The sequence below is a fragment of the Miniopterus schreibersii genome, assembly GCF_964146895.1.
Source record: "Miniopterus schreibersii genome assembly, chromosome: 2".
NCBI classification, from domain to species: domain Eukaryota; kingdom Metazoa; phylum Chordata; class Mammalia; order Chiroptera; family Miniopteridae; genus Miniopterus; species Miniopterus schreibersii.
The window spans coordinates 178,930,709-178,953,690 of record NC_138102.1 but is presented as its reverse complement, the minus strand read 5'-3'; the positions used below and the strand labels follow the sequence as shown (position 1 = coordinate 178,953,690).

The following is a 22,982-nucleotide window of genomic DNA, read 5'->3' as shown; positions in this document are numbered from 1 at the left end:
TTTCACACATGAAGGAAATGAAAGTCTGCTCTTGCTCACTGAGAAAGCTGGGCATCCCTAACACATGTTCCAGTGCACAGAACGCAGGAAGGTACTTGGGGCCGCCTCCTCATTCTGAGTTGCCAAATGGCCTTGTCCTAGGAAGGTGCTGCCTAGGTGACGTCTTAGGAAGACCTGCTCAGCTAGGGTGCTGCTGAGAGGCTATGTGGGCTGGTTGACAGGATCGTGGTTCCAAAATGCCATGTTCCTGCCTGGGGTGGGGCTCAGATGACCTCTGCAGCCCCTTCTGGCACCGATGGTCATAAGCAGGGTCTACCTTTGAGCACAGAAGTGGTGGGACTGGGGTGGGGGGCTCTGGCAGGAGGCAGGGTATGGCAAGGTCAATGCTGCACTGTAGCTGGCTGTCTCACCTGTGCCCCAACTTACCCTTCTTCCGTCTCGTTGATGATGTCGCAGATCTCCATGTTGAGGGCCCAGTCCTCGCTCTGCAGGGAGCCATCTGTAGCTTTCTCTGAGGAAAGGAAACCACAAGTCACAAAGGTGTCCAGGGTCCCAGATGACAAACTCAAATAGTGGGGTGTGGGGGTGTGGTGATGGGGGCAGGGCAGGAAGAGATGGGAGAAGAGAGAGGACAATGGATGCTTTCTGGTACCCAAGAGGGGCCAGGCGCTGTGTAAACTATATTACCTACATTGTCCCATTTTGTCACTTAGTTCTTATTAGAAGCCACACTGGACTGGGAGTTCCACTGTCCTGTGACCACTGTGAAACTGTGGCTCAGAGTACCGAATGGATGAACAGGAACATGAATCCAGCAGGGCTGGCTTCAGAGTGCTTGTTTTTGACATGGCAAGAGAGTGTTTTGTGTGTTTTTTTTATTGATTTTAGAGAGAGAAGAAGGGAGAGGGAGAGAGAGAGAAATATCGATGTGAGCAAAGTATCGGATGACTGCCTCCTGCACGCCCCCCACTGGGGATGGAGCCTAAAACCTGGGCAAGCGCCCTGACGGGGAATCAAATGGGCAACCTTTTGGTGCATGGGACGATGCTCAACCAACTGAGCCACACAGGCAGGGCAATATAGAGTGTTTGCTTTGTTGTTGTAAATAAAGTACTTTTGACTTGGTAATCATTCACATGGTTCAGAACGTCCCAAAGTGGCAAGCAGCGGAGAGTAAATTTGTCTGCCTCCCCTGCCCCCACTTCCCAGAGGACCCACCACAACCAGTTTCCTCTTAAATCTCCCGGAGACATTCTTTACCTATGCAGGAAAATCCAGGCTCTGTTGGCAACAGCTGGCCTGGCCCTGGCCTTCCCCTTTGAGCAAGGTGGTCTGCAGGCTGGGCGGACACTGAGCCACCCTCAGAACTGCCCTGAGCGGTGATGCAAACAAGCCATTGGCAAGGGCACTTGGCACAAAACAGGCCTCAGTAAGCGGGGGTGGAAGTTCTTTTTTTAAAAATCGAGGTGAAAGTCACAATATAAAATTAACCATTTTAAAGTGTACAGTTCATTGGGTGGTGAACACACAACACAATACACAGATGCTATATTATAGAACTGTACACTTGAAACCTATATAATTTTATTAACCAATGTCATTCCTATAAATTCAATAAAAATTAAAAAAAAAATTACAATTATAAAAAAAAAATATACAATTCAGTGGCATTTAGTGCATTCACAATGCTGTGCAACCATCCTCTCAATTCAGCTCAGGTTGTGCTGATTCTCAGGGTAAGATTTCCAGGCCAAGAATTAGCTATGGGCTGCTCAAAGCCTGTCAAGGCCGAGGTCATGGCCATTCACTGAAGATCTGTTTGGTGCATGGTCCAGGCTGGGCGCCTTTACCTCCACTGTCGTGTGAGAGGTGGCAGGTGGATGACGAGTGCTGGAACCGACAATGTGAGGACACTCACACATGTTCTTTAAAAATCGAAGCGCTGCCCGGCTGGTGTGGCTCAGTGGTTAAGCATAGACCTATGATCCAGGAGATCGCAGTTCAATTTCTGGTGAGGGCACAAGCCTCGATTTCGGGCTTGATCCCCAGTCAGGGGCATGCAGGAGGCAGCCAATCAATAATTCTCATCATTGATGTTTGTGCCTCTCTTTCCCCCTCTCCCTTCCTCTCTGAAATAAATAAAAACATATTTAAAAAAATAAAATAAAAAGCGAAGTGCTGCCCCTCCACTCAAACATGTGGCCTGTTTTCCGACCTCTGCCCCCTCTAGATTCCATTCTCACAAAGAGCGGTTTTCACATAAGATCCCCCCTAGTGTGCAAAGACAATCGTGCACACTGCTTTTTCAGGCCACATCCCATCATGCACATTACTCCTGGCTTGTGTGTCAGGCACATACATGCACTTGACCATGTCACATAGGTATGTGACATGACAGGACTTCATTAGCATTTTAAGGTTCGGACAGTGAGACCTTTGGTGTCCTGACACAGGGCACTATGCAAGTCCCCCTCCACCACGGCTGTCTCCCTGGCTCCCAGACCCTGGCTGCAGGTGCGAGTGCTCACATGCCCGTGGGCCTCATGTGCCTGTTGGCAGCACTATCAGCCAGCCATCATCTACCAAGAGTGCTCGGCGGACCGGACACATGGAACATGATGTGAGGCACTGCAAGGGAGGCACTTGTCACCCTGTCCACAGGGACAGACAAGGCTCAGGGAGGCTGAGCAGCACCCTCACAGGCTGTACAGCTACTGATATGTCAGGCCTGCTCCAGGCGCTGGGGATGCAATGGTGGACCAGATGGACATGGTCCCAACCCAATGGCACCCAAAGGGGCCAAGGCTCTGAGCCCAGGCCTGTCAGGACAGAGGGGGGCCGGGCTCCATGTGACTGGGGAGGGCCCTGTTCCAGCCAGAGAGGCAGGCCATCCTATAGGGCAATCCCTGGGCTGGGCCAACACAGTCAGCTCCCCATAACTGTGGCTTCTGTGACCTTGGTTTTGAAACTGGCCTGACTTCATTCCACCATGGGTTTGACCTTGGGTCCTGTGGCTGAATGGATGCCAGGATGGCCCAGGACACATGCCAGGCAGCTGAGGCAACCAGGTAGGGACCCAGTGGCAGGGCGGGTTGCTTTATCTCCTGGATTATGGCTGGGAAAGGGGATAAGAAAGGGCTCCCTTTAAAAAGTTGAAAGATGGACTCATTCACCCTACAATTATGTTCTAAGTGTGGCTTCTTTGTGTCACACTCTCCACCCTTGGAAACTCACACTTCCTTAGCTACATGGGAAGAACCAAAGAGAGCTGGACAAGCACTCTCTGAGCAGAGGGGGATGCCACTCTGGAGGGTTTAGGGGGCAGAGGCTAATCACCATGCAGAACCTGTCCCTCTTCAGAAGCCATGTCTCAGTGACCCCTGGTCACATGGGCCAGAAGGACTAGTCATCCCTGACTCCAGGACTACCTCTAACAGTACATCCAGCTCCTGACTCTCTCCAGCCTCCCCATTCCCTTCTGCCCATTCCTTTCTCCCCCTGCCCCAGCCGGCCACCATCTTCTGCCTCTCCGACCATTGCCTCAGCTCCTCCCATCCATTCTCCCTCCTGCCCAGACTAAACTTTCTGAAGCTTGAAAGTGATTGTGCCCTTCTGTGCCCCAAATCCTTCAAAGGCCCCCTAGCCCTCAGCCAGGCCTCCAGGCCCTTCCACAATAGCAACATTCTAACTTCCCAAGTCATGTGCGGCCCATACCCAGTACTGTCAGCCATTCCCATAAAGTCCTCACAGACACAGAAGGAGCACATTATTGCCTTATTCTGACTAACGAGGAAACGGGGGTGCGGAGCTGTGACAGTGGTAAGGGAGGAGTAGCCACTGATGCCATGGGCCCCATCCCTCGTCAGGAGTCAGGGAGCTCTGCTTTCTCAGAGGGCTCTCAGGATTGTGCAGGCCATTTGCTCCCCCCCCCCCCCCCCCGACCCCTGGCGCCATCAGCAAGCCTCATAGTAGTTCCTCTATCCCATCCCCTTACAACCCCCCAGTGACCCCTGAACATGATAGACACCTCTCTTCCGGGGGAGAGAGCACGGGCTTAGAAGGGATTATGGTCATTTTGGAAAGGCACGTAGGCTGTTGAGGGGGCAGCTGGGACATCTGTAGTCAGGAATGTCATCCCAAGTAATCAAGGTGGGTGCAGAGGGACCTGAAGCACGAGTCTCAGCACAGCTGGCGGATTCTTTAGTTCTTAGTGCAAGCAGTGGGTGGAGCCATTCAGAGGATGGAGTGGTTTTGGGGGGGTGAGGGAGAAAAAGGGGAGTTTCAGTGAGGCTAAACAGGAAGGGGGAGAGGAAGAGGAGAGAGACAGGCTCATCTGAACAATCCCAGAGACGAAAGGTGTGCCTAGATCGCATGGGCCCGGCCCATCCGTCACTTGCCAACTTCCTTCCTTCCTTCAGGTCTGGGAGTGGACTGCAGGATTGGGGAGACTTCCTTCATAAAAATCCCATGGGGTAGGTGTGTCCCTTAAGGGCAGAAATGTAAACCTACAGGAATCCGGGAATGTCTGTTTTGTTTCTCTGCTTAACCACAAAAGTAACTCGCTTGCTATCTTAAGAAGGGTTCTTATAAGAACACTGACAATGGCCACCACTTCCAAGAGAACGCTGACTTCCCGACCTCTGAGCTGTTGGCAGCAACCTTCAGAGGCCCCAGGAGCAATTCTGCTCCTGTCTTGGATCCTGAGGAAGCCAGGCCCTGCAAATCTCCACCTGCCACAGGCCACACTGTTGTCTAGGGCTGGATGGCCTGCAGGTTTAAATCACGTGGCGCCTGTTTGTCTGCTCAGCAGCCTGTCCTCTTCAGGTTGGGCCTGGTGCAGACACCACCTCCCCCAGAGGGCCCCAGAGAGCCTGCCTGGCGCGGTGGCAAGCACAGTCAGGTGAGGCAGTGGCACAGGTTTTGGAGAGCGACAAGTCTGGCCCTGCCCCTTCACTCGGAAACCATGGGCAAGGACCCAAGCCCTCTAAGTGTCCATTTTCTCATTTGTCAAACCAAGATAAGACTGCAGGCTTCACGGACATTGAGACTTTTCAGCCAATGTCAGGGAAAGAGTGGTGACCAGCAACTGCTAAGTACCATAACCATGACTTGGGCTGAGAGCAGGAAAGAGTAGCCACCAAAGGCTTGCCAGCCTCAGGACCCTGGTCCCAGCCTGCTCATCCTGGGGAGAGCCCTGCTCTTTCTGCTGCTCTGGAGGAGGTCATTTCTGCGGGTGCCCAGTGGACCGCGGTCAGTGGCAAGGATACAAGTCATACTGACTTCCTACTCCCCAGGTCAGCCGGTGGGGAGCAGCCTAGAACCTTCTCCCACCTGGTGTTCAAACGGTGCCCAACTTCTGTGGGTTCCAGCTGCTTAACGTATGTCAGAGTTGCCCCCCACACCATCGTCACTGGGATAGCTCTGGGTCAGGGCCTGTCACCTCCCCCAGACCTGGGCCATCACCTCTACACTCTTCAAACATAAATCCAAGCAGTACTTTTTTCTGACTTAAAATTTGTTCAGGGCCTCCCTCCCCCTCACAGCCTGAGGGTCAAAACCTGAACCCTTCAGGGGCTGAGAGGGACATTGGGGCTGACCTCGGCCACAATTAGCTGTGTTCTTCCCACTCCGCAGGTCATGTTCTTTCACGCCTCTGCCTGGAATGTCTTTCTTCCACTCAGTCAGGCATCGGTTCACAGATAACCTGACAACAATAAGGATGACACCCACCAGCAGCACACTCACTGGGCACTCAGTGTGCACCAGGCACTTCATACAACGTCCGTCACCCTCACCACAGCCCTTACACGGAGGATGCATAAACTGAGGGCACAGGGACACCAGTGACTTGCCTTTACTTATGTGCCTCTCAAACACACTCAAAACTTGTCGTTAGGCCCTGGGGGGACATGGTAAGCAAAACAGACCAGGTGCTGCCCTCAGGAGGTTTACAGTCCAGCAGGAGGCCACCACTGACTTTGCAAAAGGCAAAAATGCTGCAACAGAACAGACCAGGTGCCGAGACAGCACAGGGGTGTGAGATGCAGATGTGCCACAAAGAGGAGGAAATGTGTTGGCTGACCCCTGCTCTTCTAAGGCTTTACCCCAGTGTTAGCTCCTCAGCGTTGCTGCCAACTGGGGAGACTATGTCACCTGTCACCCTGCACTGTGATGGTAACATTATGAATGACACAGACAAGACAACCAGCATTCACTGAATTTCAGCCTGTGCAGGATGCTTGGCAGACCTCCTCTTGTGCCATCTCCCCATAGTCCCCGCCCACCATATATGGGGCAGCTGATGCCCAGTCCCGGGAGGCAATGAGAGGCAAAGCCAGGCCTGTGTGGCCCCAAACTCGTGCACTCTCACTCTGTTCTGCCCCTTGAGGATGTCTCTTCTGCCTCGGGTGGGCTCTGAGCTCCTGGGGACATCTCTATCTCACCGGCCCTACTCTCTGGTGGGACAGAGAGTAGAGGTTCATTCAATGTTTGTGGAAGGGTTCACTGAGCCTCCAGGTGGCCTCACTGCTCCAGGTCAATGCTGAGTGCCCTCCCCACCCCACCCTGCAGAGCACTGACTGTTTCACTGATCCTAAGCTCCCCTTTTCCTCTCCTGAACCCCTTGATATCGGGATATTTCTTATAAATAATGACCTATCAGAGCTCAAAATTGGCAGCTTTTTCTTTTTACACTCCATGGTGTCTTAGATTCAGTGAAATATGGTTTGCAAACAGTAAGGGAATGCCTTAAACGCCAATGCTGAAAGCAGACCTAGTCCCACCAGTTCACTGATGCAGGGGCTGGGGACAGAATAGGAGTTAGTTGACCATGGTAAAGAAAACAGTTACATGCTGAATCAGCTCTAGGTGGCTCCCACAGGCCCTCTTCTGAGAGCCTCCTATGACTGGTCCCGGCGAGCACCTGCAGTCATTTCCTCTTTAGACCACATTTATTGAATGCCATCTTTCCACTGTAGAAGTCACCTTACTCATATCACTCAAAGGAACCACAGAGTGACTCTTCGTGAAGACTTCCATCTAGTTGTTACTGTTTTCAGGTATTAAAAAAAACAGTACGATTTTAAAAAGTGTATAATGGTATTGTAGTTATGGCTTGTTTGTTTTAAAATAATCCTATTCCATAACTTTTAGAGACACACTGAAATATTTATGAATGAAGCGATATGACGTTTGGCATTTGCTGTAAGTAATACCTCTCTGTTTACCTCCCCACCTACCATCTGCCTCCATCCCTAGTGTCCCCTTAGCCCATCCACTCTGGCGTCTGCCTTCTGCATGCCTTCTTCCCGCCCATCTGTTCACCCCTCTGCCCTCCCACGATACTCTCTGAGCTGCTATTGTTTGTCCAGTTCTGTGCTAGGTGATGGAGAAACAAAGATGAACAGTCTCTGCCCTTGAGGAGGTCCTAGTGGTCAGGGTAACAGCTGGACAAACATTTTCAGTGCAAAATGGATAAGCGAGATGATGGAAGTCAGTTCAGGGTCCCGTACAGCTGCGAGGAGGAGTGGACACCTGCAGGGGGAGCCGGGAAGGTGTGGTGAGGCAGTGCTGTCCTCAGAGCTGAGCACAAAGCAGAGTCGCCAGGCTGGGACGGTGGAGGAGAGGTGCTCCTCAGAGGAGAGGCACTGCCGGAGTGAATGACTCAATGATGAATCATCATGACAGGAGGGGAAGGGGGAGGGGAGGGGAGGGGAGGGGAGAAGGGCTAGAGGGGCAGTCTCAGGGCCTGGGGAGAAGTGACCTGAGCTTGGCTGCAGGTCCCAGGAGGGAGCGAGGCAGCCAGGGGAGAAGTGAGTGGCTGCCGAGGCAGAGGGAAATATGCCTATGGTTTGGGACAGAACCACCTCATGCAGGAAAGAGGGACTCAGGCACGGAACCACACCACGCCCCACAGGGGCAGCTGCCTTCCGGGCACACCCAACAGCAGTCCCTTCCTTCTCACATGGCTGGAGCAGTGATCCCATTCCCTTTACAGTGCCTGGTCCAGAAGTGGGCAAGTGACCCGTTTATGGTCCCTAGGGAGTCAGGGGACATCTGCTGGGCAGCAGTGCGGGAGGTCCCTTCTGGGACACGGACACAGCCCAGGGTGGGGAAAGCCTTTTCTCCCCTTCTCTATGCTTTCTTTCACGTGGCTAGATGAGGGCATGGTGCCTGGAACTTGAGCCTGGCAGGTGACAAGCTCAGAACCAAAAAACAACCTGCTAAGGACAGAGAAGGAGCTGGGTGTTTAAAGACATCACAGAGCTGTCACACTAACCCTGAAACCACCGGCCTTCAGACTTCTTGCTAGGTAAGCAAAGTGCATGGTGGCGGGCTTGGCCTGTGGCTGCTGGGTCCCCTGACAGTCCTCGCGGTGCACTGAGCTCTGCTGCCCTGGCTTCCCATGGAACCAGAGCTGCCCTGGGCTTCACAGGTGCTTCATCAGTGAGATGTTGGGTGGAGACCTGGCCCAGCCCTTCTGCCCACTTCCTCTTCTCACCAGCCCTGGCCTTCTGCCCATCCACCCTACTCTTTCAGGCTTCCGTGCTCCTTCCAGGAATGTGTTCCTCCCCACCTCCCCACCTCAACTCAAGCTCCTAAGCCCAGCCCAAGGTCAGGTCTCCCTGTGGAGCCTGCCCAGACCCCCCAGAGGGCCTGAGCCTTCACTCATTGGGCCAGCAGCATTTAGCACAGACCACAACTATAAGCTCTGTTTAGTGGAGCTGTTAAAATAACTCTACAGCTCAGCTGGCATGGCTCAGCGGTTGAGCATCGACCTATAATCCAGGAGATGGTGGTTTAATTCCTGGTCAGGGCACATGCCCAGGTTGCAGGCTTGATCTCCAGTGGGGGGCGTGCAGGAAGCAGCCGATCAATGACTCTCATCATTGATGTTTCTCTCTCTCTCTCTCTCCCTCTCCCTTCCTCTCTCTGAAATCTTAATAAAGATATATTTAAAAAAACAAAAACAAAACTCTACAGTACTGATTTCTTTGTCTCTCCCATTAGGCTGTGAGCTCAAGGGTAGAAATTGTAGCTCATGAATCGCCAAATTCTCTCCACTAGACCGGACTGAGTGTGTGACAAACCTGCAGTAAATGTTTGCTGAATGACTGATTGAAGGATGAGGTCATATTCATCAGGACAAGAAACGTTTATAATACTTTAATTTAAATGAAATGGCCCCATCCTTTGGCCCCCATTGATTCCTTAGTAGTGGATGTGTAGAAACCCCAATCTTTCTTCAAACTGGCCATCCTGTGAATATTTTCAGAAAGTACCATGCCCCTCCTTATCTGTCTCCCATGCTAATATCCTTGGTTCCCGTGAAAACTCTACCCTGGACGTGTTCTCTAGAACCTTCATCATTCTGACCATCTCGTGGGGACGTAGGCCAGCTGGCCCCATCCATCTGGAAGTGCAGTGTGGGAACTTGCTTACCTTCTCCTGCTGGAATGGTATTTGTACTAAGGCACCTGGAACTACATTAGATATTTATTAACTCCACTGCACGGAGCTGACTCCAAGAGTCTGTTGTGAATACTTTCCACTGGCCCATAGTATTTAGCTTTTCTAGTCTCTCCTACAGCTAGAAGTGGCCCTGTGACCCAGTTCTGGCCCCTGAGACATAAGTGGAGTTCTCTTGGGCAGCTCCTAGGGAAGATTTTGCTCTGCTGACAACAGAGGCAGCTGGCGCCTTCACCTGTGCTTCTTGCTCCTGGAGGACAAGCACCGGGATGAAAAAAATGTGCAAAAGGTGGGGGGTGGGGGAGAAATACAGAAAGAATCATCATGAACAGATCCATTTTAGATGGACCCAGACATTTTCACTCAAAGGAAATCCAGCAGGTCCCCTTCAATTCTACAGGGAAGCAATGAGGTAGAAAAGTTAGGAGTGTGGGGTCTGGCCACAGACAAATCTTAGTTCAAGTCCTTACCTGAGCACTCACCAGGAGTGTGACCGAGAGTTAATTCTCTGGGCCTCACTTCCTCCCATGCGGAATGGGACTACCTAAAGCACTCACCTGCAGGGTTGTGTGAGAGTGAATGAAAGAATGCACTTTAAGTGCTTGGTATACTATCTAGCACAAGGAAGCACCCAAACAAACATTATCGACTATAAATCCTCCTAGCACCCGGCCAGCAAACTGTCTTGAAGTTAACTCTTCAAATGAACAGTCCGTTCCAGACCTAGCCTGGAGAGCTGCACCAGTTTCCTAAGTTGCTGAGCAGTCTTTCTTCAAAACCCTGGCTGCCTCTCCCCTGCCATTCTGTAACCACAGACCACAAGAGGAACCCTAAAATACTCTACAGAAGGCAGCCCACAATGTTAAAGCTGATATAACAGCTATAGCACCCAACTGAAGAATATTTCAGTTAGGTAAAGGAGGGTTTTTTAAAAAAGATTTTTAAAAAAATGGATTTTTGGAGAGATAGGAAGGGAAAACGAGAAAGAAACGACGACTCGAGAGCGCAACATCTGTTAGCTGCCCCCTGCACACCCCCACTGGCGATCCAGCCTGCAACCCGGTCATGCGCTCTGACCTGGAATGGAACACGCAACCCTTCGGGACACTGGATGATGCCAACCAACTGAGCCAAACCAGCCAGCGCAGGTGAAGGAGGGTTTTAAAAACCTACCCAGGTAAGAGGGAGAAAGGCCATGAAAGTAGAGGCTTGAAGTGGCCGGTCAAGGTGTATATGACATTCTTTTAAAAAAATTTTTTATATGACATTCTTTTTTCCTCCCCCAACCTGTGAGTGTGAGAGATATTACTGATCTCTCTCTCTCTCGATTTATTTTAGGGATTGGCTCATGTGATCATAGAGGTTTGGCGTGTTCAAAATCTACAGGTAGGCAGCAGGCTGGAGACCCAGGGGACAGATGCAGCTCAGGTCCAAAGGTTGTCTGCTGACAGAATTCCCTCTTTGGAGGAGGCCAGTCTTTCTTCTATTAAGGCTTTCAACTGACTAGCTGAAGCCTACCCACACTATAGAGGGTAATTTGCTTTACTCAGTATTAATCTCATCTATAATACCTTCACAGAAACATCTAGAAATAAAGTTTGACCAAATATCTGGGTCCCATGGGCGCAGCCAAGTGGACACATAAAGTGAACCACCCAGGGGTTTATACTAATCAGTGCAAACAAGTTCCAATCCAACAGGGGACAACTCTGTCCAACCTTCAATTCTCCCAGTCTCAGGGTCTCAGCCTCATGTGGTCTGGCTGGCTCCTCTGTCCCCTCCTTCTCCAGGTTCCTTCCTTCCCTGCTCTACCTTCCCCACCAGGAGCAATGCCCAGCATCTGCCATCGGGGCCTGCATAGCAGCTTGGCTCTCCATGGCACTTTTCAATGCTCCATCAACTGCCATGTTTCCCAGGTCCATCAAGGCATAAGTCCCCTGGAGGTTTTGTCACTTGCCTGGGGGACACAGCTGGGAGGGGGTGGACCTGGCATTTGAACCCAGATTTTCTGATGTAGAAGTCCAAGTTCTGACCCTATCGGACTGCTCGCATCCAAAATGTGCTCCCCAGGACCGTGTTAGATGGGCTCATGGGGAAATTTAATGACATTTTTAAAGTTACATATTTAATTGAATGTAGAGTAGGAAAAAAAACATGAACTAGCTCATCAAAGTAATGATTTCATGGAAATAATTACACAGGATGAGGCCAAATTTAAAAAGGAGAGCCAACAAAAGGAAAACACTATGAAAATAAAACCAAAGGTGGCACAAGGCAGATACAAGCCATAAGGTGGTGCCTGAAGGACAGAAGCCTGGAGACCGCTAGCTTAGATCGACACCCCCTGGGAAAGGAGGTAAAGAGTTAACTGGTCCTGAATCCCCCTGCTTCTCATGGGTGATGGCCCCAAGCTAATTAGAAGACACTGAGGCTTTTTGTATTTTTTCTAAAACCAAAAGAGCGGAAATCCGGAACTTTACTCTTATTTCTTTGGGCTCAGTGAGGGAACAAAACCTATTCATTGGCTCCATCCACAGGGGCAGTCAAAGGCTCTAATTCCCAAGTGAGAATCGGTTCTCCCCCACACCCTGAAACCTGACCTGTGAATGTGGCTGCCACCCAGCCGGTGACTGCTCATTCCCAGTGACGCCAAGACCAACACAGAGGCTGCACGAGACTCAGGGCCCTGGGTTGGCACTCAGGCTCTGCCACTAACTCTGACCGTGCCCCAGCAATGACGATCCACCAGTGAAAAATCACAATGGCTAACAATTACGGACACTTACTGTCTGGCAGGCATCGTGCCAAATGCTTCACAGCGTGACAACACGACAACCCCTACGGACAGGTGCTATTATTACCCTTAGTCCGCAGACAGGAACTGAAGCACAGAGAGGTTCGGAAGTAACTTGCCCCAGGGAGCAAAGCCAGTGCAGGATGAAACAGGACTCAGGTCACCTGGTCCGACTCAAGAGCTCATCCGGGACACCTTACTCTGTGTAGTATGTGGCCAGCAGACACAAAGCCCTTTCCCGACACCATTCCCCATGATTCTCAAGAGAGACTTGGGCTTTAACCTGGCTCTAGCACTTAGAGATCAAGGAACCAGAGCTTTAAGGTGGGGCACCTGTGGGAAGTGGTAGAGATTCTGACTCAGGGGGAGCAGGACTAGAGTGCCCTCTATCATCCCTGATGTGGGCACTCTGGGACCCCACTTTGAAGACACTGCCCTCCATCATTCTGCCTCTGGCCAGAAGTCACAACAATAAACCCATGTGTCAAATCCAGTGTTTTTTTGTAGGGCCCACAAGGCTAAGAATGGTTTTTACACCTTTAAATGGTTCAAAAAAATCCAAAAAGAATAATTTTTCATGACGTGAAAATTACATGAAATTAAAATTTCAGTGTCCATAAGTAAGGTTTGACTGGAGCATAGTCATGCTCATTCACTGACATACGTGGCTGCTTCTGCCTCTGTGATAAAATGGCAGAGTTGACTAGTTGCAACAGGGGCCATATGGCCCACAAAACCAGAAGTATTTACTATCTGGCCCTTTACAGAAAAGTTGGCAGGCAGATACTGGTCTAGTCCATCCCGCCAGCCAATGCAGGAATCCTCTTTACAGCCTCCCTCCCCTCTGACCTCTGCTTTCACACCTCCAGTGGTGGGGAGCTCACTACCAAACAAGGAAGCCATTTCCAGCTCTGAAAGGTGTCAGGGACACTTATCTGTGCTGGCACTGAATTCCTTCCGCTGTCACATCACACTCTACCCTCTGAGCCTTGTGGAATCAGTTCTATCATCCCTCCAAAATCGCCATCAGTTTCTCTCTGGCCTCTAGCATCAATCCTTCCCTGTCCTAGCCTGTCCCCAGTTGTTCCTCACCGGTCCTCTGGGAAGTACACGGAGAAGGTTGGTACTGCTCCAGATAAGGGCATGGTGATGCAGAGGGAGTGTGACAGCAGCAGAGCTGGAGCTGGGCCCCAGGTTCCTGCCTCCCAGCCTGGTGGCCCCTCAGCAACATTGCTTGGATGTTCAGTTTGGTTTCCAGCTCATCACTCCCAAAGTGGCGCCCCAGAAGGCCCGAAGTGTTCTCTCCCCAGCGGACACCTGTGGTCTCTTGTCCATGATTCCTTCCTGTGGCTCGACTTTTGTGGCTCCAAGGGCAGCTCTCCCTGCCTTCTCCCCATCTCTCCTCCACCCCAGGGCTCAGCCTTAGGCTCTGACATCTTCTCCTGTCACATCCAGCTACCCCCACCATGACTACTGGGGGATGGTCCCCAGGGCTGCCCATATTTACAGTCTGCTGGTTTGCAGCTTTCTTTCATGAGTCAGTTGGGTCTCTGGCTCAAAGAGCTAGGGGTAAGCTGACAGCCAGAAATGGACAATGAATTGGTGGGTTGCCTTCTGACGTCTGTCTATAAAACATGGCCAGTGAGATGTGTCCTCAGATAATACCCTGAAAGGTAAATCCTTGGAAGAAAACAACTGTGTCAACACTTCCCAGTACTAGTTTTCTGGGATGCTTGCAGCCACAGTCTGCTGTCCCTGGGAAGATATGATCTCCTAGTCACAGGTAAGGGTGTGTGGCCTGGAAATGTACCAGACGCATGTGCGTCATAGCCAGAAAAGTCAGTCTGTGGGCAGAACAGTAATTGTGGTTCTTGGCGAGTGGGACTAAGCATCAGTCGGCCAGAGGCAGTGTGGTGAGGGTGCAAGAGAGGAGTGGGGCTCTGCGCTGGAGAAACCTGCGTCTGGACTCTGACACTGAAGCTGTGAGATCTTGGGCAGTGATACCATCCCTCAGACTTACTCTTGGTGAAAAGGGAAAAGAGAGCCATTATCTCATAGGGTCGCTGTGAAGAGTCATACCTAGGAGACTAGCATGGCACTTGGCACGCGATATTTGCCCACAAACTGTTACCTTCCTTTTCTCCTTTCTTCCCGCCTACTAGGGGCCAGGCAACACACTGGGTCCGGATAAATAAGTGCAGGCCCTGCTCTCAAGAAGTCGAGTCTAGCTGGGGAGACACACGCACAACTACTAACATAATGGGACAGTGCCCTATTAGTGTGATGATGGAAATAATACAAATGATGATGGTGACAGCAAGAACTACTGTTTCATACACACTGGCAATGTGCCAGGCACTCTCCAGGGAGTATCTCACTTCATTCTCACAATCACCCTGAGAGGTAGATGCTGGCATAACTATTCCACCAAGGCGGCAGCGGAAGCTCACAGCCCAAAGGCAGGCAGTGAGGGAGCCTGAGGAGCTGGGGTGACTAGAGAGCACAGAAGCAATAGCTGGACCTGAAGGGGTCAGAGAAGACTTCAGGGATGGGGTGATGACGCTGGGGCTTTGAAGGGTGCACACAGGAGCAGGCTGAGGGAGCAGCACCGGCACTCTGTGAATGGCACCCCTAATGAACACCATTAGAACCCACTGTGCTAATGGACGCCGCTGATTCTATGGGGCTCTACTCTCAATAGGGATGGAGTCAGCAGGCTTGAGAAGTGATTGTTACTTCTGCAGTTTACAGAAATACAAGCAGCTAAAACTAGGTCATCAATAACCACAGCCATTGGTGGTATTCCTGCCTCTTTATCTAAAAGAAAAAATAAGGAATACAGAGGGCATTAACTCAAATGGCAGATATTCATTTAATTTTACTTTTACAGCCTCTTCTGCTTTGGTTCAAATCTTGATGGCTCTGGGGAATTCATTTCAGCTTTCCTATCGTCACTGGGGTCCTAGGCGAGTCACACTTTCCAGCTTTCCCTGTCTGGGCCTCAGACTCCCGTGTAAAATGAAGGCAATGGGCTGAAGAGAGGTTTTCAATATGTGGTTTCCAATCCAGTGGCATCAGCATCCCCTGGGAACTTGCTACAAATAACAATTCTAGGGCTCCACCCCAGACCTGTAGAGTAGGAAATTCTGGGGGTGGGGCCCCGCCTGAGGTGTTTTCATAAGACCTCCAAGGGCTTTAGACAAGAACCCTGGGTTAAGTCTCAGGATAAGGACCCGGCAGCAAAACCTGGATTGTGCTCTAAGGTATTATGATTTAGTAGCTTTCTTTGGACAGAGTATTTCTTGCCCAAGGCAGGCAACCTTTCAGGGTAGGAAGAGAAGCTGTTTTCTTTGACCATGTAAGGCCCAGAGTCAGGTGAGCTTTTCCGCTTTTCTAGAAAGCCTCAGGAATATGTGGCTGACTTGGACAGCTGTTTTTTTTGTGTAAGTCTCAAACTTGGCATGTGATGAAAGCAGTGGTATCTGGAGCTGGTGAAATAAAGATGAAAGGAGAGCTGCCTTCTCCTTTCAGCTCCAAAACAATGACTCACTGGGGTGTGTGTGCTGTGCGTGAAAGGGGGTGGTGGTGGAGGTGATGGTTCTGAGAGCAGGTCCCCCTCTCTGGTCCAGGAGCTCCCTGGTGTGCAGATCCTCAACTGCCACGGCCCTCTTGGAGAGATTTGATTACAAAACTGCCCAAGAGCCACTAACAGTCACAGCGGCGATTACAACACAGAGCCGGTCGACAAACTGAAGTTAGGTTTGGCTTCCAAGACACTAAGAATGGAAAGAATGTCTTGTCTAAAAGGCGGAATTGTCCCCGTCCGTCTGGACTTCAGGCTAAAAACCATAAAGAAGACAAGGAGAGGATTTCAAGGAACTGCCTGCGGTTTCCTCATCAAAGAGGCACAGCCAAGGCTGCTTCTGGATAAGGGGTAGCTGTTTGGGCCCTGGCCTGCGGGCCCACCCACTGTCCCAGAGACCTACTGTCCAGACATTCCTAGGCAGCCCCGAGCCTCACCAGGTGGCACCTCAGTAACATCATAATAAATATTACCTCTCTTTTATATCGCATTGGCAGTGTGCCAGGCCCTGTTCTAAGTATTTTGCATTTATTAACGAGTTCAGTCTTCACGACAACCCCACGGAGATAGGGGCCATTTTCACCCTCTAACTACAGGCGAGGAAACCTAGGCACAGAGCGGCAACGTCACAGAACCGGGAGGTCTCTGGTCAACAGGGAGTTAAGAGAGTCAGGAGGCCTGGCTCTGAGGAAGCCCGCGCCTCGGCCGGAGTGCTCGGCTGTCCATCTCCTGAGGAAGGAGGGAGGCGCGATCAGGTGGTTTCGAAGGTCACTTCCAGCTCGGAGCGTCGGCGACCCTACGCTTCGGGCTGATGCCCGGGGGCGAGGGCCGCCAAGGCGGGTGCGTCCCGAGACCTCGGTCTCCAAGGTTGGCCGCCTCGTCCAGCGGGTTCCCAGTGCCTCGTTCGGCCGGGGCCCAGGCGGAGGTGGCGGGGCTGCCAGCCGCCCCCACCCCCCTCCCCACAAGTCGCCGCCCGGACGCCAAGCCCTAGTCTCCGGTCCTGGGAGAATGGACTTCTAGCCCTTCTCGGGTATCTGTGTCTGGAGAACACGGCGAGCCAGGAAAGAGAGGGCAAGAGCCCAGGCGACGCGAGCCGGGACGGGGAGGAGACCACGAAAACGTCCAGGGACCCAACGACTGCGGAACCACGTAGTCCCTTTAACCCTCCAAACTTTCTCCCCGGATTCGCGACCCCAGCTGCCGCCCATTGGCTGAGCCGTGAGCCGGCCCGCCCCCTCTCTTTACCTATTGGCTGCCGTAGGGATCCATCACAAGCCGAGCTTCCCTAATGGGCCGCGGTTTTTGTCAATCAAGATGGGCGGGAGACTGGGCGGGGCCAGACCCGGGAGAAACGCGCTAGCCTCGTTCCCCTCCCTGCCTCCCTCGGGTGAGCGGCTGGGGACGTCGGGCGCCCCGAGTGGGCTAAAGCCGGGCGCGGAGCCCTGCGACAGGGCTGGGCGAGACTCCGGGGACTCACCGATGCGCTGTCCCACCGGAGAGCTGAACGGGTTCCCCAGGAGAAAGTCCATCGCCACGGCTGCCGCTGCCACCAACCCGTGATATCAGCTGACAGCAACCGCCGGCGCCGCCGACCCGTCACGTGACGCGCCGGATGGTCCGCGAGCAGGCGCCGGCGGGGCGGAGCGGAGGGAGTCTGGAACTTGACCACAGGCCCCACCCCTGACGAGAGGGTCGGCACTCGGCGCGCGAGGGCAGTGACCTCACTGAGGCTGACTTGCCGTCGACGGACGTCACGCACGACGTAGGGCGGTAGGGGGCCGGCGGGCGTGGGGCTCTCTAAGCCACGCCCTCAAGGTCTATTTAAGGGTTTAGGGGCGTGGCCCGACGCTCCCGTCACTCACCTGGAAAACCGGGTCTGGGACCAGAGAAGCGATTTGGGTCAGGTTACCGAGCAGGCTCGGGCTACAGCTCCTTTTAAATGTCAGCCCTTGGCACCTCCCTGTGACTGCATACCCACCGCGGGCAGACGGCCTCTTGGCCTGTTGTCTCGCTGCCCTGATGGGCTCCTCTGCCTGAGGTCGAGGGCTCCCAGCTGCGAGTTCGAGTCCTGCTTGCAGCGCTTACCTCCGAGGGGAGAGAAGAGCCCCGAGTTCGCGCTCCCCTGACAGGGCCAGTTCAAGGAATCCAGCTCGGGACGTGCTGGCGCTCAGGCGGCAGAGGGCACGCAGGTGTCGCGCATGGTGCCGGGGACCCATCTCTGCCATTGAGTAAATTACTGTGTGTTTCAAACAGCTTCCCATTTTCTCTAGATGCTGGACTTCGTTCAAAGGCTCTCACCTTTTCTTTTTTTAGGCCACAGGCTCCTTTGAGAATTTGAAGCCACGAGCCTTTCGGAAGAGAAAAGGCAAGAGATACAGTATAACTTCGGGGAGTTTCTGGGTCCCTGAACTACAGCTGTTGACCCCCAGTTAAGAATTAAGGCTTTCAAAGGCCTTTCCCAGCTTTGTAATTCTATCTTTTTCAACCTTCCTGTCTGGGCCGTGTTTCAGATGTGTCACCTACATCAGATACCTGATCCGTGGGTTATTTTTTCTTCTTCTAAAGACTCCAAAAGATACAATAACCAGTGCTTTGGTAGTTTGGGGCTTTAGTATTTATTGATCAAGTTGCGATTCTTAAATCTGAAAGGCTAGTAAATTGACTTTGCACAAATTTAGGATGATAGAAAACCTAATATGAACTTATCACTTCTGTGTGTCAACCTGTTTTAAGGGCTGACATCTTTACAATATAAAAACTTTACAGAAGTCATGACTGCTGTGCTTTGAAGTGTTTTAATAGTGCACTGAGACTTAATAAATGCCCTGCCCCTACTAGTCTAGATGCTCCATGAGGGCTGTGATACTATGTCTATTTTGCTCACCACTGTTCACCAACACAACTAACATGAAAATGTAAATCAATCTACCTTTCAATAATGGTTTTTAGAATATAAGGGGAGGATGTACATTAGGTGAACCTCATGTCACGTACCATCCATATTTTTCTCCATTTAAGAATATTGCTTGGGCTCAGCTGGCATGGCTCAGTGGTTGAGCGTCGACCTAGGATCCAAGAGATCCGGGTTCGATTCTGGGTCAGGGCACATGCCTGGGCTTCGGGCTCAACCCCCAGTAGGGGGCGTGCAGGAGGCAGCCGATCAATGACTCTCATCATTGATGTTTCTATCTCTCCCTCTCCCTTCCTCTCTCTGAAATCAATAAAGATATATTAAAAAAGAAAAAAAAAAGAATATTGCTTGGTTGTATGGAGTATATTTAGCAAGAACTTCCTTTGGATTCTTCCAATCGTTTGTATGGGATTTACCAGAAGTTCTTGCCTTCCTGCATCACTCTGGTTTAAAGTGATTATGGGCATAAGATCTTGGCTTTGCTGCCAAGAATAAAACAGCCATAAGGTTTATCCTTCATAGTAAAGCAGAAACAACCACATATCCCCCAAACAGGGAATGGAATTATATTAACTCCATGTAAACAGGATACTACATAGCCTTTTAAAAAATATATATTTTTATTGATTTCAGAGAAAGGGAGAGGGAGAGATAGAAACACCATTGATGAGAGGCATTGATCTGTCTCCTGTGCGCCCCCTACTGGGGATTGAGCCAAACCCGGGGCGTGTGCCTTGACCAGGAATCGAACTGTGATCTGGTTCATAGGTCAATGTTCAACCACTGAGCCACACTGGCTGGACTACATAGCTTTTCAATTAGAAATGGAAGTGTGTGGATTTTGTCAACACAATAGATAGGAACATGTGGCAAATATTAAGTGCTGTACAAAACTGATTAAAACTATGTTTTATATGTGTTTGCTAACAAAAACAAACTCAATTAGTAAAAAGTCTGTTTTTTTCTTTTTAAGTGTTTTAGCACTAGTAATATCAAATCCCTTTCTGAAGGTGAAAATGTTTAGGTCCCTTAAGATTGACATATTGCATGAACGTATTGCAATCTACTATATACTTTAAGTACTGCTAGACAAAAATCAAGATACTTTGCCCGCCTGGGCGTGGCTCAGGGGTTGAGCGTTGACCTAGGATCCAGGAGATCGCGGTTTGATTCCTCGTCAGGGCACATGCCCAGGTTGCGGGCTAGATCCTCAGTTGGGGGAGTGCAGGAGGCAGCCAATCAATGTCGACTCTCCCATCACTGATGTTTCTCTCTCTCCCCTTCTCCCTCTCTCTGAAATCAATAAAGATATATTAAAAAAAAATTAAGATACTTTGCCTCCAAAGTTTAAAGACAATAGTATGACAAGAAAAGTGAGGCCTGTATCATAAAATCCAGCTAGGACAAAAGGACACTTGAACAATGAAAAGGTCTCAAGAGGTTTTCCTACAATCACATTTGCTCAATACTGCAGATAATAGTGTAGAAGGATTCTGATGAATTACATACACAATTTAACTTTGAAAGTGGCTTTGGGATTGGCTGTACCAGCATGCTTATTCTGGCTTTGCCACTTACTAACTGTATAACCTTAGGAAAAGTACATTTCTGCTTCTGCCTCCTCATTTGTAAAGGGGAATAGTAATATAAGGCTTTTGGGATGATTAAGTGAGACAAAATATGCAAATTACTTTAATAGTCATTCAGCAATGTGGCAGTGTCTTTCTTGCTGCCTCTCAATAAAAAGCCTTTCAAACATAGTATTTCACTCTTTATGACTACTAACACCTTGTGTTGACACTGACATTTTTACACCTTGAAAGGTCAAATCTCCATATATTAAATGTTGACAATATTACTAAACATTCATGTCAGCCTGGTTGGCTGCTGGCTTAGAGACAGAGAAGTGACATTAACACTATTTTACAGATGGGACTTTGGATACCTATAAAGATTAAGTGACTGATCCAGTATCACTAAGTCAGGGCAGTACTGAAACAGCGTGAAATATATTTACACATGATTCAGATGTGAACCTTACACAAGGCTCACATTTTCTTGAGTTAGGGGTACACAGTAATGTACATACAATTTTATTTGTCAATGAACAGAGTTACACTTATCAGAATCACTCGGTTTGTAATTTGCAAGAGAACCTGAGAGACTACACTGTAGAATTTAACAGAAACAGAGCAAGATGTACGATAGGAAATTGGCTAAGATCAGAAGTTTGACCTCTACTACAGATGGATTTTTAAAAAAAATAAAATTATGGTAGGATATAGTGTGAAAAACAGGTTTTATAGTTTCAGAGCAACTGTCGTTGGCAGCAGGGAAATGATAGCTGAGACTGGACTATAAATATTAAAAATGTGATTTTTAATAATATAAGTACAAAATTTTATTTCTTTATACAACGGCAATGGAATTTGGATCAAACCGCTATAGGATTTATTTTAAAAACAAAATAAAACAATGATATAAAAACTGCAAGAAGGTCTGAATCCAAAGTTTTTCCTCTAATAGTACCAAATTCCACAAGGTACAGGTTATTATACAAATGTGTACAAATTTTAAATACAAATACAATAGGATTGGATTTTAAAGGAAAACAAACAAAAAGCAGGTCCTCATCAGGATTTCATTAATGTATACAAATGACAATGGTAGGACTGCCTTCTTTCGGTACTAAGCCACGTCTTCAAGGCCCCTCCTTTATACCCTGTCAATAGGAAACTTCCCTGGGTACAGATGAGGCACGGTACCGGTTCTAACACACGAAATCAAAACAGGATTTCTGTTCTTGATTTTGGTTCCCAAACATTCCTGTTTCCTTCTGTTTCCCCAATTAAATCTCAAAACTGCTCTGAGCTGAGAAAGGCATTCAGCAGCCAGGATACCTTAAGAAACACAGCCAGCGGCCACACTGGCGGGGAGAAGGGAAGGCGTTAAACAGGATGCAGGCCGCCTGCACCATCCTCAGACCTCTACTTTGATGCCGCAGAGCTCCGTCTAGCCCGGGGCAGAAAGCAGTTACCTCAGAGCTGGTGTTTGGCAGGGAATCTCACACATTTAAGAACAACCCTGAAGTGCTCAACTGTCTTCTTTGGAACTAGGAAGCAAAAGTATGGTTCTTTGGAAATAAGGGCAGCTGGGAATGGAAACAGTCCTTTTTATTTAACTTTCTTGACATTATTGAATTATAAAGAACTAGAATCCTGACATAATGATTCCTTTTTGAGGCACAATACCTCAAATGCAGGTGATTTGGAGTTTTCAGAGGAGATCAGAGGAAGGAAGGGAGGAAGAAATAACATCTGTATCTTCCACATGCTCTTGCTGGTGGAGGCTTTTGTTATTAAATTATATATACAGAAATTTACAGGATAAATTAAAATCTAAGAGACTTTAAAGAGTTAAATACACATAATTAAAACACGTTCACACGCGCACATAAATAAGAGAATTAACTACTTTTTTTGCAATTCACTTATGTGTGGAATGCAGAACACAGTATTTGCCCACCAGGGGAGCCAATAAGATGAACCCAAGAATCCCGCTGGGCAAAGTTCATCTTCCACAGCCACCAAGCAATTAAGCAGAACCTGTGAGGACTTGCTGGCTAAGCGAATGCTGCCATTGGAAGATACCAGCTCTTCGTTCTGCAGGCCAAAGATTCTGGGTCAGCTCACAATGTATGCAGTTCAACCGGTGGCATTGACAGCTTTACCCTCTTCAAGGTGTTTTATGCTGCCAGGGCTCACAGAACTCCTTGGCCCCTACTGAGGCTGCCAATGATTACAATAAATTTTGAGACATGGACACCTGTATAGCAGGAACTGGAATGAACCCCCTATTAGGTTCACCTAAGCCATTGCAATAACTCAGATGGGAATGATTTTATCACCTCCCACCTAAGACACTTTACGTTGAAAGGCTTTTGCGCTTTCAGTCAACTGGCATCTTCCTATAATCTTTCCTGTTACATTTCGGACTGTAAGACAGGTAAGGCAAATGGTCAGTGATGGGTCTGGAGGTACAACTGAGCTTGGGAAAAAAATCACATTTTAGCTGTCCATAAAGAGATGCACTTGGCACCCAGAACAAGCCCCCAGCCCCCAAGTTACATTGATTTTTAAGGCAGATTTATCCACCACAGGAGAAAAAGAATCCCAAGCCCATATTCATGCCAAGGTTTCCTCTTGGCTAAACCTTTGCCATTTCAT

General features: G+C 49.7%; 1 protein-coding gene across 1 annotated transcript in view; it reads right to left on the bottom strand.

Moving 5' to 3' along the window:
- The window catches only part of TOM1 (target of myb1 membrane trafficking protein), a 40,225-nt gene extending 22,616 nt beyond the window's left edge, over positions 1 to 17,609 (bottom strand). Inside the window, exons 1-2 of the mRNA XM_081128306.1 lie at positions 17,323 to 17,609; positions 427 to 511 (exon numbers count right to left, since the gene is read on the bottom strand). Of these exons, the coding sequence (XP_080984432.1) occupies positions 427 to 511; positions 17,323 to 17,374 (137 nt within the window). The 5' untranslated portion in view covers positions 17,375 to 17,609. The remainder of the gene's footprint in view (positions 1 to 426; positions 512 to 17,322) is intronic.
- Between the last annotated feature and the right edge of the window lie 5,373 nt (positions 17,610 to 22,982).